Here is a 15,905-nt window from a genome sequence, read left to right on the forward strand (position 1 = left end):
CTAGATACTATAATCAACTAAAAAGTTAATCACTCAGTTGTGTCTGTCTCTTTGTGACCCGATGAACTGTGTCAACTAAAAACTCTGAAACTGTAGTTTGCTTTTTTTTTAAAATCAAATGAACCTCTTCCATGTCCATCATGGCATCTTCTTTATATAACAGTTTCTTGCCAATGTCCTTTTTTACTAAGTATTCCCAACAAAAGGAATCAGAGACTTTAACTCTACAGCAAATTTTAGTGTACCCGTCTCCTAATATCAGATGCATTTGAAGTGTCTTACACATCTTACTATGTATCTTGTTCTAATCAAAACAAGAGTTACATTATGAGATGAAAGTTTTCATCCTTCATTAGCCACCTCTCAAATTGGAGGCTTCTGTTTTAGGAATATCTGCTATAGATAGGGTGACCATACAATTTATTGTCCAAATTAGGACTTGTACACCTATACAACGAGTATAAACTGGTTTTGCTTCAAGTAAATCATGACTTTTCATTACCACACTTTTAGATCCTCGACTATCACCAGAATTTAGATTCTGCATCATAAAGATTCCTCTAATATGGCAGTGATTCATTTGCTTATTATTTCTATTAAACAGTCATACACCCACAATAATACTCTAATATTTTTGTACCAAAATCTATATAAATATTCTCACTAAGTAGGTTAAATAACTGTTTCTAACCTACAAAAACACGGCAATTTGTAATAATTAAAACATAAATAGCCTCATGTCGTGTCAAGTCAGGTTTTGCTGCCAAATACCAAACACACACATACACAAACACACCAACCGTACGTTCTCAGCGCATTTTCAATTTTAGAACAGCAAGCACTGGAAAGGATACAAGAATGCAAAGGACATGGCCCCTAACTTCAAGAATTGTATAACCATCCAAGAAAAAAGTGAAAGGGCAGTAAATCATAAAGTGGTAAAATCTGTACACTGAAGCTAGGAAACCAGAGAAAGGAAATGTTATAGATGAGAATATTAAGGATATAGTTGGGAAAATAATAAGAAGTTGAAAATATGAATGTACCACGCAGAATGGCATTAAGAGGTGGATAAGACATTGACAAGGAGAACAGAGGCACGAGGTATAGAACATGTGGGACTGGAACAGGAAGAGAAAGTAAGGGTATTTGCAGGCAAATGACTATATGTGACAAAGGAAAGAAGGTGTCATTCAAGACTCCTTATTCTGGGTGAAAAAGTGCCATTAACAAAAAGGCACAAAAGAGGAAAAGACCTTCTAGGGGAGGTCAGATTTTGAGCATGTTGAATTTCCAATAATTAAAGGAATCCATGTGGCAATGCAGAAATGCAACTCAAGAGAGCCACTGCCCACACTGCAAGAACAAAACCTCCTACTCACTGGACTTAAGAATGGAACAATGTTCTTGGACTCCTAGTTTTTACCTACAATAATGTTTGCTGTACTTTTATATCTCCTGATCCTCTTATATATACACCTTTTGTCGCCACATTTGTCCTAATGTATACTGCTCTCTTTGGCTGCTTTTATTACCAGTTAAAACAATCACCAACTTTTGAAGTTGAAAGGTATTTTAGAAATTAAAGAATCTACCAGAGATTAGGTTCTAGTGTATTGTTTGTTTCAAACAGAGATTACTAAAATTACTTTTTAAAAAACTTCTGACCACCTTCACCCATTTCACTAAAGTTATTTTATGTATTAATATTTCCACATAACAGAACTATCAAGGGCCACAAAAAAAAAAAAATTCAAACCTAATAAATACTTAAGGATGACACCACTCTTATGGCAGAAATAGAAAAACTAAAGAGCCTCTTGATGAAACTGAAAGAGGAGAGTGAAAAAGCTGGCTTAAAATTCAACATTCAGAAAACCAAGATCATGGCATTCAGTCCCATTGTTTCATGGCAAATAGATGGGGAGACAGTGGAAACAGTGAGAGACTTTACTTTTTTGGGCTCCAAAATCACTGCAGCCATGAAATTAAAAGACGCTTGCTCCTTGGAACAAAAGCTATGACCAACATAGACAGTGTATTAAAAAGCAAAGATATTACTTTGCCAACAAAGGTCTGTCTAGTCAAGGCTATGGTTTTTCCAGTAAGTCACGTATGGATGTGAGAGTTGGGTTATAAAGAAAGCTGAGTGCTAAACAATTGATGCTTTTGAACTGTGGTGTTGGAGAAGACTCTTGAGAGTCCCTTTGACTGAAGGAGATCCAACCAGTCCATCCTAAAGGAAATCAGTCTTGAATTGGAAGGACTGATGCTGAAGCTGAAACTCCAATACTTTGGCCACCTGATGAGAAGAACCGACTCACTGGAAAGACTCTGATGCTGGGAAAGACTGAAGGCAGGAGAAGGGGACAACATAGGATGAGATGGTTGGATGGCATCACCAACTTGATAGACTTGAGTTTGAGTAAACTCCGGGAGCTGGTGATGGACAGGGAGGCCTGGCGTGCTGCAGTCCATGGGGTCGCAAAGAGTTGGACATGACTGAGCGACTGAACTGAACTGAACTAAGGATGTATTGGAGAAGGAAATGGCAACCCACTTCAGTGTTCTTGCCTGGAGAATCCCAGGAAGGGGAAGCCTAATGGGCTGCCATCTCTGGGGTCGCACAGAGTCGGACACGACTGAAGTGACTTAGCAGCAGCAGCAAGGATGTATTATCAGGTGCAGGACAAAATAAATACTAAAACAAGGTGCTTAAAAAAATGTGAGGAAAAAATTCAGAATTCAATAATATCACTCCTAAAATGTACAACATAAACATAACAAGGATCATAACACAAATTAACAATAATTGTTAACAACACTGTTGTTACTCAATAATCCTAAAACCGAAAATTCTGGCATCAACTGATGGTAGTAGCTTTTACATACAAGAAAAAAGGCATGTGTGCACACCTTAGAGATACTTGCTTACTGAGGTATTTCTATATCCCAAGTCCATGCTACTGAATCTGAAAATAAACTTTCTCTTTAGATCTCCTACTCTTGGAAGTGATTTTAGTTGTAGTTTTAAGTATCTCTAACAAATACTATTTATTAAAGAGTCATATTGTTGACTAGCATTTCAAACTAAAATCTCTACAAAAATAATTCCAGAACATAGAGCTTTAAGTTTTTTTTTTAATTCCTCAACTTCCATATTAAGTAGTTAGAGAAATAATAAATGGAGATTTATGATTCTCAGAGCATAGGTTCAAAAACATAAGTAATATATTTCAAATCATTTTACTCATCATACAATTCTAAGATAATTTCCCCCAATTTTTTAGATCCCACATTTCTCCGACTGGGATTTGTGGCTTCCAACCATATATAAACATGTTTAAAAACAGGTCATTTATATTTTAAAGTACCTAGAAAACAAGATTTCTTAAGAGGAAAACATTAAAAAATTATCTAAAATGATAAGCTATCTTATCGTCTATCCACTTGTCTTTCCAGTTTTTTATCCATTCATCCACTGAAAAATATAGTTCCAGACATTATGGTATACAACCTTTGGCAAAGCTTTCTTAGAATGGATTCTATAGAAAATTATTTTTCCCTCTTGCAAAATAGGAAAACCCACCTGTTCAATGGCAAATTCAGCAGTCACCCTGTCAGCTTTAACAGACGTTAAAGTTGCAAGCATGTAGTATGTGTCTCCTATATAACCAGGCAATGAGATGAGAGACTAGGACTGAAATAACTACTATTTCTATTGTATGTTATTTCACCTAATCTCATATTATGTATGATTTTTCTTGTATTCCTTGGGGATTTGTAAACCTTTGAGCTACTAGGCAGAAACTATAACAAAATTATACTTGTAATGTGGAGTTCAGGATAGTAAAAAGGAAGTTTAATTTCAGGAATAAAATCTAAAGAAAAATCAGGTAATGAGAAAAACAAAGATGAAAATAAAGCAATATTTATCACATATTTTCTGGAGATAACTTAAATACAGTTAAAAGCTTGAAAAAATACAACACTGAACACTGTATTTTTTTTTCCTAGCAAAGGCAACAAAAGCAAAGTTAAGCAAGTGGGATTATATCAAACTAAAAAGCTTCTGGATAGCAAAGCAAACAATCAGGAAAATGAAAAGGCGACCTACCAAATGGGAAACAATATTTGCAAACCATGTATCTGATGAGGGGTTAATACCTTAAAAAATTTAAGGAACTCACATAACACTGTAGCAAAAAAAAAAAAAAACCCACAAACAAGTCAATTAAAAAATGGGGGAAGATTTGAAAAGATATTTTTTCCAAAGAAGACACGAGGATGGCCAACAGGTATGTGAAAAGGTGCTCAACATCACTAATCTTAAGGAAGATGAAAATCAAAACCATACTAAGACCTCATACCTGTCAAAATGGCAATTATCAAAAAGACAAGGAAAAAACAAAAGGGAACCTTTGTGTACTGTTGGTGGGAATGCAAACTGATGCAGCCATTATATAAAACAGCACAGAGGTTCCTCAAAAAATTAAGAATAGAACTACCATATGATCCAGCAATTGCACTTCCTTCCGTATATTTATCTGAAGAAAACAAAACACTAAGTTGAAGATACACACATACACACACACACAAATGGAATATCATTTGGTCTTAAAAAAGAATGAAATCTTGCCATTTGCAACAACATGAATGGAACTTGAGGGCATTATACCAAGTGAATTAAGTCAGAGAAAAGACAAATAGCGTATGATCTCATATGTGGAAAAAGAAAACAAAAAACCAAACCCAAAGATACAGAAAACAGAAGTGGTGTCAGTGGTAGACCCAAAGTGAGTGAAACAGGGTCAAAGTTTGCAAATTTCCTCTTGTAAGTCAGTCACGGGATATAATATACAGTTTGGTGACTATAATTAATAATACTGTATTTTATATTTGAAGGTTCCTAAGAGTAAATGGGCTTCCCAGGTGGTGCCAGTAGTAAAGTATCTGCCTGCCAGTGCAGGAGACATAAGAGACATGGGTTCACCCTGGGACAGAAAGATCCTCTGGAGAAGGGCATGGCAAGCCACTCCAGTATTCTTGCCTGGAGAATCCCATGGATAGCGGAGCCTAGCAGGCTACAATCCAAAGGGTCACACAGAGTCAGACACGACTAAAATGACTTAGCACATAAGAGAATACATATTAACAGTTCTAACCACAAGAAAAAAATTCTGTTAACTATGTATGATGATGGATATTAACTAGACTTATTATAGTGATAATTTCACAATATATGCAAATGTTGAATCACAGTGGTGTACACCTGAAAGTAATGCTACATGTTAATTATATCTCAACAAAAATTAATGTAAATAATTTCTATACATTAAAAATATTTTTGTTTCTAGGAATAAGGAACTCTGAAATTCAAAAACTTTAACCTTGAAATTAATATTGCATTTACGGAAAAAAACAAAAATATTTTTCAAATAAAGTTTAAAGAAGAATGTAGCCTACTTAGTTTTTGTAAATTTAAAGGAGTCTCAAGTTAGGTAAAATTATACGCAGTAATATACAGACATTCTACTCTATATTATAAAATATTTGGCTATGTTGAGCACAGGCTATAACAGGCTTTAATTAAACTAAAGATAAAACAGATGTGATAATATATGAGGCATAGTTGCACAATGATTCCTTTGTTGATGAAGGAAATAATAATAAGGTCACATATATCAATCTTAAAAATCTGAAACTATCACATGTCTAATAAAGGAAATACACTATCCCCGAAATCCATGGGTCAATATTACTTCACACATTGAGGTAATATGCATTTGGTTAACTAATCTCTCATAACACCAAGATATTTCAAACAAATAGTCTCGGAAATTGCCAAAACCACATAAAAGGGGAAAAAAATTAAAACAAAGGTTATAAATGTTGCCAGTAATATCTTCATTTTATTTAAGTTATTGGAGCTAAATTAGTTTATCAAGTGACAGTTAACTTAGGTTCAATAATAAAGATGTAAAGAAATTTATCCAAAAACACTCCAAAAAATAGCCCAATACCTTCAAGGATAGAATAATTATAGAGAGAAAGTAAAAGGAGTACTTTTTTAAAAGGCAGAAAGAGAGCACTGTGAGAAAACAGTACTTTTGTCAATAAAATCTTTTAACACTAAAATGACAACTAAAGCCCCAAAGGGACATAATCGTGGTCTTATAATTCTACTTAATTAAAAAGCACATACAAAGTAATGACAAAACTGTATATCATGATGACCAAAACCAAAATAAAATTCATGAAGAATCAACTTAGACTTACTTTGGTTGGATGGAAGGGGAGACAAAAATGCAGTTAATTTGTTAAAAGTAATCTATACTTGAAATGATATTGAATTATATAATTTTAAAGATCTAAATTCATAAATATATTTTATTTAGAATATTATTTAACTTTTATTAGAGTCATTAAATTATTCATCACAGGAGAGACTGAACTAGGGAGAAGAAAAGGAATTTAAAAATAACAAATAAAACTAATAACTAACAGATATTTATTATTAGATAAAACACAGGATGAAAATTAAAAAGCTAAATGTCACATCTTGGTAAAAAGTAAATTTTCTAAAATTAATATGCAAAGAACACCTACCACTCCATCAGTAATTTTCTGGGTGCCATGAATTTCATACAGTTGTAGCTGTTTTTCAAACAGTTGGGCGATAGCTCTATGAACAAGCTCATATTGCTCCTATTAAGGAGATGAAGTGATAAACAAGGGAAAAGACATTAAAAAGTGAAGGCAATTATAAAAATACACTTCATAAAGTGAAACAGAAAAACATACCTTAGTTTGTACTGCAGAATGCCTCTGTGTTCTCATTTCTTGTATTAAGTTAAAAACATTAAATTCTTCTGGTATTTTCTAAAACAAAGAATTTAATACATGAACTCTGGACAACCATTCAGAAAAACAGTGTAACAGTGCTCAACTTTTCATACAGACGTTATATATAGCTGGATAACTAAAAACATTTATTAAGCACTACCTATCATGTATCAGTGACTGTCTAGAGCCAAGAACTAATCTTGACTCTCAGCAGTCAAGTTAGTGAGCCAGATACGGAGACAGATAAATGTCCAGCCAACGTATGGTTGCAGTACAGTTGGAGTAAATATGCTGTGACCAACACTGATTGGTATGTGAGTGAAAAATTAAAGAAATATACACAAACATGGCAGATAGAATGTATAATCTATTTGGGGAATAGAGAAGTTTGATGTAGATAAAACCGACTAAAAGACTGAAAGAAGGAGAGCTGTTCAAAAGAGAAAAGATAAGGCTACTTGTCAGAATACAAACATGATAGAGTTTGAATTCATTCTATAGGCTAGTGTTTTCTTGGCTGTCTCTATAAGGACCAGTTAAGACAGCTACATCTCTGGAGACTGATTGTGAATCCTACAGAATTAGTTTCTACACCTGGTATTTTAACTACTACAATAGGCAACTGTAGACATGAGCAGAAATATAGACATGAGCAGATCTAATATCTGGGTAACTTTTGTAGCAGGGAAAATAAAAGAGTGAAAAGGGGAGAAACTGGTGGAGGTTTACTGAAGCATTCCAAAAAGAAAAACCAATGGATTTGAGACATATTGCTGAGGCAGAATTATTAGAACTTGGTCATCAGCAAGAATATTTTGGAGAGATAAAAGAGATAGAAAAGTTAAAATGTGATTTCTAGGTTCACTGCTTAGGAGTCTTGACATATATCAAAATATTTTTATATCAATTCCTAACCTAAGCCTTAAGAGTATATTTGTTATGTTAAACTCAATCAAATGGGGACTATATTCAAGATACACAACCCTTCTGAAATGACAAGATGTTTGCCTGCTTCATCCAAATGCTTCCCGCCCGGATTTTAATCCCTGATTTTTATGTTAAAATGTGTTATAAAGCCACTTAAATTTTATTCATTTCATATGAGTATCAGGAAATGATTAGAATGGGGGAATACAAAAATAAAATTTAATAGCAGGCTTTTTGAAAAACTATTGAAAATTTAAATATTCCTTATGCAAAAGTACAAAATGGAAAGGCAGAGAAAAAAAAGGAAAATGAATAAAAGGAAGAAGGAAAAGAAAATAAATATTTTATTGTTCATATTTTATATAACAGATTGACATATTCATAGAAACTATAAAGCTATGAAGAATAAAACTTCCTAATTCTTAGAAAATGAATGTACTATAGAACCAGCAAATAAACCAAATCTACATATAATAAGGAGACTTATGCTTTTTAAATCTGTAATGAAGGCTATTTCTTTATATCCTCCATGGTATCAAAACCAATTTCTTGGAAACAGAAGTAGTAGCAACAATAATAACAAGGATTATAATAAAAAACTAACAGTAAATGGAACACTTGCTACCTGCCACATAGTAGTGATGAACTTTACAAGTTTCTTAAGAACTTAGTTAATTCTTCAATTATTAATGTTATGATTCCCACTTCCAAATAAAGAAATTATGGTACAATGAGATCAAGTAATTCGACCAAGATCCCACAACTAGTAAATGACAGAGCCAAGAATTTTAACCTTGGAGGTCTAGCTCCAGTCAGCATTCTTAACCCTATACTATATAATGTTTCCAGTTAGACATAAATATTCACTGAATTGATTATATTTATACATAGATAAATATAAAAGGCAACAGAGGTGCAGTATTTGGAAAAGTCAATGCAGAGCGTACATGTCTAATGTAGGTATAAATTCATTCAGAACAAATGAGTGACAATATGTTTATTTTGCTGCCCAGTGTATTACCCTCAAGCTAATATGCATCATTTATACCTTTCACTGCCTTTATCTCTTACATAGCAAAGCTACTTCTAAAAAAGTAGTAACATGTATAACAAAACATATGGTATAATTTACTGCAATTAGTCATAAGTTTAAAAATCATAACAGATGAATTAGATATAACACTATATAAAAATTCTTACCCCAGCTTTTAGTAAATTCCACGTATAATCTATGGCACAAATGGCACCTGTTCTTCCACAGCCTGCACTATGGATATAAAATTTGAAAAAACAATTTGATTTTTGTAATAAAAGAACTATAAGATAAATGTGGATAAATATGTTAATACTCAGAAGCAAAAAATCATTTAAGAAAGCTGATAAAATTCTACTTACTTAGTAAGTAAACTACAACTTAAGATGTGTGCAGGGCAAAGATCCTTAACATTATGATTTATATATTGTTTTCCTTTAATTTAAGGAACTTGCAAGAGTAATACCTAGAAGCCTTCACTCTGAAAGTCTGTCTACCCTGTGAAACCTTGTCTAGCTAACAAAACACCTTGCAGAGATAAATTTATACTATGTTCTAGATAGCTCTGGTAGAGGAAGAAATCTATATCATTTCAATCTGCAAAAGGTACAGGAAAGGTGAAGATTAACAAGCCCTAGAAACTGGTTTGAACATGAGCAGTTACACTAAAGAAAGGCCACTAATGCTTTCTAATCTTCTGAAGAACAGAACCTAAAGAATGTAAAATAAAATATCAAAGTTAGTTATTTTAAAACATGACAAAAATACTTTGAAGTAACTGGTTTTCAGCTAGAGGGAGGCAAATGCACCCAAAGGCTGGAAATCACTATGAGTAAAAAGATGTTACTGACATCTTTAATAATTTTAGGCGGAAAAAAATTTGGGCAGCACTTTAATATGTATTTTGAAACTTAGAAATATCATGTAATCTAAGAATCCATGATACAGTACATTATAAGCAATTTAGTATGGTTTTCTAAAAAGCTCTTAACAATAGACATCAATAATATTAATTTTAAATCACTGATTTATTTGTCAATTCCACACATCAAAACACTTATAAAATTTTAGTGTTAAGAGTTTACTAGAGCTAAATGATATATATGTAAAACTTGGTGGTTAAAAGTGTGATATTACAAAGACAGAGACTATATCAATGAAACATTACAGTTAACATAATATTTTGGTTGTTCAAAAACATTAAATGATCAACTTTATTTTATTAAAAGAAAATCTTCACATCAAATTGGGTTTATGACCTATATACATTGGCTGGACAATATGAATACAACAGGAAATAATTTCAGTTAACGTGTAAAGAAGTCAAGCCAAAGCAATTTATCTTATAATTCTACAATTAAACAGACCCTTCTCTTTTAAACCAGTTAACTACTTAGACTCAGCTAATCACAGACGAACTAAAGAAAAATCATTTTAATTAAGCAGGTTGCTAACTGATTCCCACGTCTACATCAGCAGGTCACCTTTCTGGTTCATAAAGAAAAAGTAGCTCTTTCACTTCACTAATACAGGCATTACAATCCAACCAACTGGCTAAGTAAACTATCTTTGGTGCTCCATCACCACTAATGTTTTTTTTTAACTTTTTATTTTTTATATTCGAGTCAATTAACAATGAGGTGACAGTTTCAGGTGGAAAGCAAAGAGACTCAGCCATCTGTTCCCCAAACTCCCCTCCCATCCATGCTGCCACATAACATGGAGCAGAGTTCCCTGTGCTATAGAGTAGGCCCCTGTTGGCTATCCATTTTAAATATAACTCCACTAATATCTTTTAACTATTGAATTAACCTGAGTTAATTAACCTCTGAGTCCAAAAAATTTCATTTACTTTTTATAACAAATGTGAATACAGATATAAGTCACTTAAAAAATAAATTGCTATTTTATGAAATAAGTACTATGATTTTAAGTCTTTTGGAAGGATCTAATGTAAAATAAATAAGAGAAGGAAAACTGCCTCAGGATTCAAGTCACTTTTACTATTTAGAAACCCATATAATGACCAATCTAATGAAATTCCAAACTTATGTTTCAAAATGCTATACATTACCCACATTATAATGCCATCTATACTGAAAAATATTTAATTAAATATTTAGAAAATTCTTTTGTACCTGCAATGAATACAAATAGGCACATCTTCATGTTCCTGGTATTTCCTCATTAAGCTTATCATGTCCAGAATAGAATCAAATGATGAAGGAACATCATGGTCTGGCCAGTTCACATAATGAAACTGATATAGCCTACGAGATTCCTTGAAGAATAACAGAAATTCAATCATATGAAAATACAGTTACAAATTTTAAACCACACAGAAAAGCTGCACATTTCACTTTGCTGCCATTTCTAAGATATGTATGTCATATTCAGCACTTTGTTAAAAAAAAAAGATAGCCTACATTTATCACATACCTTTTCTTAATCCTGCATGTAATACGATGGGGAAGGTACTGTTAGTACTATCCTAATTTTATAGGTAAGGAAATTGAGACAGAAAGAATAACCTGCGTAATGTTTCATAGCAAATGACAGTATGGGGTCTGAAAGCAGGCAGTCTTACTTCCAAAACCTGCACTTTAACCAGAATACTATATAGTTAATCTACAGTAGTAAATGGATAAGCAATATACCAGAAGCATTGTTTTAGAATCCATTACAGTTAGAAGGCTACTAGACTATTTAAATGAAAAAGAAAATTAGAAATGAAAATTTCCGAACCCAAACCTACTCAAATTATGGTGCAGGCTGCCATCCATCTCCCTACCCTTTCAAGGGGTTTGTGAAATAGCTTTCACGTTATTTCACGCTATAATAATACTAAGGTGTTATTTGCCATTTCCACTCTCATTCTCTCATCAGTGTACAGCAGTCTTCTCAAGGCTACAAGACTTAAGATGATGTCATCACTTTGAGAGCTTGTGCAATGTCTGCTTGTGTATTTAAAAAAAAAAAACTCAGTTTTCATTTCAAATATAGTAAATAATAAAAGATATAACCCACATAAACAAGAGCTCTTTGGAAACTTCTGTAATTTTTAAGAACCTGAAGAATGGCTATTCTAGGTGTTAAGCAGAAAAAGCACTGCTTGGCATTCAGGCAAAACTGTATTCAAATTCTACTTCTGTCATTTACTGAATAACTTTAGGTAAGTTACCTAATTTCTCAAAGACTCTATCTTCATCAGTGGGCAATGGAGAAAACAGTATCTACCACTATACAAGTTAGGAGGACTGAAATGCCTGATATACTACTGAAATTCCATAAAGTACCTATTATTATTAGTACAGATTAAAAAATAGCAACCAAAGTGATAATAATTGAGTCAACTAAAGGGAAATGATTAGTCGGGAGAAGGGTTGCTGCAACTACTGGAACCATGTCTACTTATCATCAGGAAGGAATTAAGTATGTTTATAAATGCACTGGTTGGAGAAGAAATGGTAAGCTTTATGGCCAAGCTTATTTACTTTATTTTTTACTTATTTATTTTGGTTATTTACTTTAAAGTGATTTAAATTTAAGACTGAGGAAGAACTGATAGGCCTTCTCTCATATCCATCAGATTTTTTATTCATTCCTGAAGAAATTTCATTTTATATAGTTCTGTTGAAGTCACAGGCCTCAAGTGAAAACAAGATATATCTAAATGAAGACTTAGCTTTTTTTTTTTTTTTTTTTTTAATTTTTGAATGCACTGTGTCTTCATTGCTGCACACAGGCTTTCTCTGCTGCTGCTAAGTCGCCTTAGTCGTGTCCGACTCTGTGCGATCCCATAGACGGCAGCCCACCAGGCTCCCCCGTCCCTGGGATTCTCCAGGCAAGAACACTGGAGTGGGGTGCCATTTCCTTCTCCAATGCATGAAAGTGAAAAGTGAAAGTGAAGTCGCTCAGTCGTGTCCAACTCTTAGCAACCCCATGGACTGCAGCCTACCAGGCTCCTCCGTCCATGGGATTTTCCAGGCAAGAGTACTGGAGTGGGGTGCCATAGTTGTGGTGAATGGGGGCTACTCTTCGTTGTTGTTCAACAGCTTCTCATTGTGGTAGCTTCTCTTGTTGCAGAGCACAGGCTCTAGACAAGTAGGCTCAGTAGTCGTGGCACATGGGCTTAGTTTCCTCAAGGCACATGGGATCTTCTGGGACCAGGGATCCCTTGCACAGGCAGACAAATTCTTAACCACTGGACCACCACAGAAGTCCGAAGACTAGCTTTAATGGTGGTTTGTCGCTTTCTAAAACATTGTAAACTAGTAAAAGTGGGTAATAATTATGTAAATAATAACCTAATCTGTTTATTGCAATAGAGGAAAAATATCTACAGCAAAGAAACCAATTATTCCATAGTGTAAATTTAACTTAGGGAAAGATTCTAAGTGAGTTAAAGTTTATATTACTTTAAATATAAGGCTTAAGATAATAAAATATTACATCTGATTTTCTTCTTTGTTACACTACATAACAACAACAACAAAAAATACATCTCCTTAACTAATGTAAGATAAGATAGTATACTGTTTACACATATCGTCTCTTTAGGGTACATATTCTTAGAAACTATCTCTAAATGGAAAATACTTACATTTTGAAATTCAAGTAAGAGTGTCCTAATGAAGTAGTCTGTTCTTGCTTGTTCAGCTTCCTAAATAAAGAGAAACACTTGTGAGTCAGTGAGAACATTAAAACAAAAATATTTACATGCCAAAACAATAATTTCTTACAATATGAAATTACCTTTAAAATTCTAGGTATGTCTAATAATTATAAAAACAACCATTCCAAAAGTCATCAATTTGGTTATTTAAGTTTTATTTAGAAGTTTTTTAAACAGAAGTGTCTGTCAACCAATTACTAAGCTAGGAGTGGATCATCCAACAAAATACTTGCAAGGTGACAACCATCACCAGAATCATGTAACAGAAATAACACCTACAAACAAAACGTCACTCCTAAATACTACAAACTCCTTCAATCATTTTATCTATTAAGCTTGATTTTTCTCTACCTAACATTTAAACTCTGAGTTAAATGGATGCCAAATGGGTAAGGAAAAAGATGCATTCAGAAAATCCCAAATTATTATTTTGGTTGATGACAACATAGTCACTTTAAAAGTGTCTTACTGTTATTTGTCAGTGTATTAGAATGAAGCCTCTTCATCAATTTGTCACTAAGTAAACTTATTTTTGCCTTTTTTAACTAAAACTACAGATAGGTGAGGACATCAATTGTCAAGAGCAACAGATATGCTGCTTTACTAATTAAAAAAAAAATCAACATTATTCCGGCTTTAATGTTATAAACCATAATAATTTATTTTGAACTTTTTAAATAACATTAGGGGGAAAGTTATGTTTTTTGTTTTTTTTTTTGAAAGTTATGTTTTTAAAACACAGAATAAATGAAAACATTGGTCCAAGATAATGTTTGCTCACCTATAAAAGGTGAGATAAATATTTTTGACTTTGTAGGCCGTGAAGTCTCTGTTGTGCTGTGATAGGCAAATATGTAAATTAGTGGGCAAGGCTGTACATCAATAAAACTTCACTCACAAAACAGGCAGTGGGCTAGACTGACCCATGGACAGTGCTGATCGAAGTGGCTGTAAGCAGCAACATGCTTCTGAGCTCCGGCTAGCCAGGCCCTCACTCCTCACCAACACTCTACCCTCTTTCCCATCCCCAAATCGAGAGAGCTTCTAATACTCTCAGTCTTAAACACTGTGATTGCCAAGTCGAGTCAAATCACTTACTATGGTTATTTTCACTACCTTGCTTTCTATTCATACATTTGATTTGTGTTTTACAACAGTGATAACAAATCCTGAGTTCTCTGAAACAATCACATGACATACAAATTACTTCCATTTTGAAATCTTGAAAGAAAAATTCTGCTGCTTCAGCAATCCCATCACTGACAAATCAAACCAGCTCTTATTGATCAAATCAAACTTTTTATTAACAGGACTTTTAAAAATTACTCATTAGTGCAATTGAAAAACCAATCCTCAAATCAATTCATCTTTTCCCAAATTTCAAACTATTTCCTACTTTTCTCTATTGATTATGATAAATTGTTTACTATTCCTGATCCCTGCCTGTTAAAATTTTGTTTTGTTGTTGACCATTAATCACTATATGCTGTCACCTAAACTGTGACATTCATTACAGTTAGTACATTTAAATTTACAAATTTTCAACATAACCACATTGCATAGAACTAGATTTCCTGAACTGTCCAGGTATTTAATACTGTAGAATACTCTCTAAACTGGTGGTGGGGGTGGGGGTGGTAGGTAGGGGTGGGGTTAGGAAGTGTTCCATCACAGAAGTACAATATGGTTATATACTGTTTTTTACTCATTGCTAATAATATGAAATGCAGTAGGATTTTAATTTTTTAAATATTTAATCCACAGTTAATTCTAACCAGGACTTTAGAGAATTGACTATACATTAAATGCAGGCTGTTATAATTATGAGTTAAAGTTAAGATTCTAACAATCACACTGCATTATAAAGGAGACTGTGGAACACAGTTTGAGTCCTTATCTTAATCAACCTAGAAAGCACTAAATTCCTGGTAGCATCAGAGGAATTCAGAAGTCCTAAATACAAATAAGTCATAAAATTAAGGACTTCTTGAATACAGCAATGACGAGTAAGATCACAGAAATTATATTTCATTTAACCATGGAAAACAAAATAAAAAACAGTTTTGAGATGGGTAATGCAATGGTCAATTTTATTTGTCAATTTGACTTGGCCACGGTGTGCTCTGATTCTCAGTCATACGTTATTCTTCGTGTTCCTGTGAGGGAGTTTTGGGGTGAAATGAACATTTAAATCAGTAGATTTTGAGTAGAGTGGTTGGCCCTCATCCAATCAGTTAATCCATGAATAGAACGAAAGGATCAGACTCCTCCAAGTAAGAGAGAATTCTCCAGGAGACTGCTTTCAGCACTGGCTCTTCGTGGTTCTACAGCTGACTGTCTTTGGACTGGAGCTGAAATGTTAGTTTGTCTGGGTCTCAGCCTTCCCACCTTCAGACTAGAATTGCAGTATTGGCTCTCGGTCTC

At 33.5% G+C, this 15,905-nt stretch overlaps 1 protein-coding gene across 3 annotated transcripts in view; it reads right to left on the reverse strand.

Annotated features, from left to right (window-relative positions):
• The window catches only part of PTPN12 (protein tyrosine phosphatase non-receptor type 12), a 91,559-nt gene that overhangs the window by 15,842 nt on the left and 59,812 nt on the right, over nucleotides 1-15,905 (reverse strand). For all 3 annotated transcript variants that reach the window (XM_061413857.1, XM_061413858.1, XM_061413859.1), the window contains 5 exons: nucleotides 13,410-13,469; nucleotides 10,945-11,087; nucleotides 8,974-9,040; nucleotides 6,805-6,882; nucleotides 6,610-6,708 (listed from right to left, as the gene is read on the reverse strand). In XM_061413857.1, coding sequence (XP_061269841.1) covers nucleotides 6,610-6,708; nucleotides 6,805-6,882; nucleotides 8,974-9,040; nucleotides 10,945-11,087; nucleotides 13,410-13,469 — 447 coding nt within the window. The remainder of the gene's footprint in view (nucleotides 1-6,609; nucleotides 6,709-6,804; nucleotides 6,883-8,973; nucleotides 9,041-10,944; nucleotides 11,088-13,409; nucleotides 13,470-15,905) is intronic.

This window comes from Bos javanicus, chromosome 4, assembly GCF_032452875.1.
Source record: "Bos javanicus breed banteng chromosome 4, ARS-OSU_banteng_1.0, whole genome shotgun sequence".
Lineage (NCBI taxonomy): Eukaryota > Metazoa > Chordata > Mammalia > Artiodactyla > Bovidae > Bos > Bos javanicus.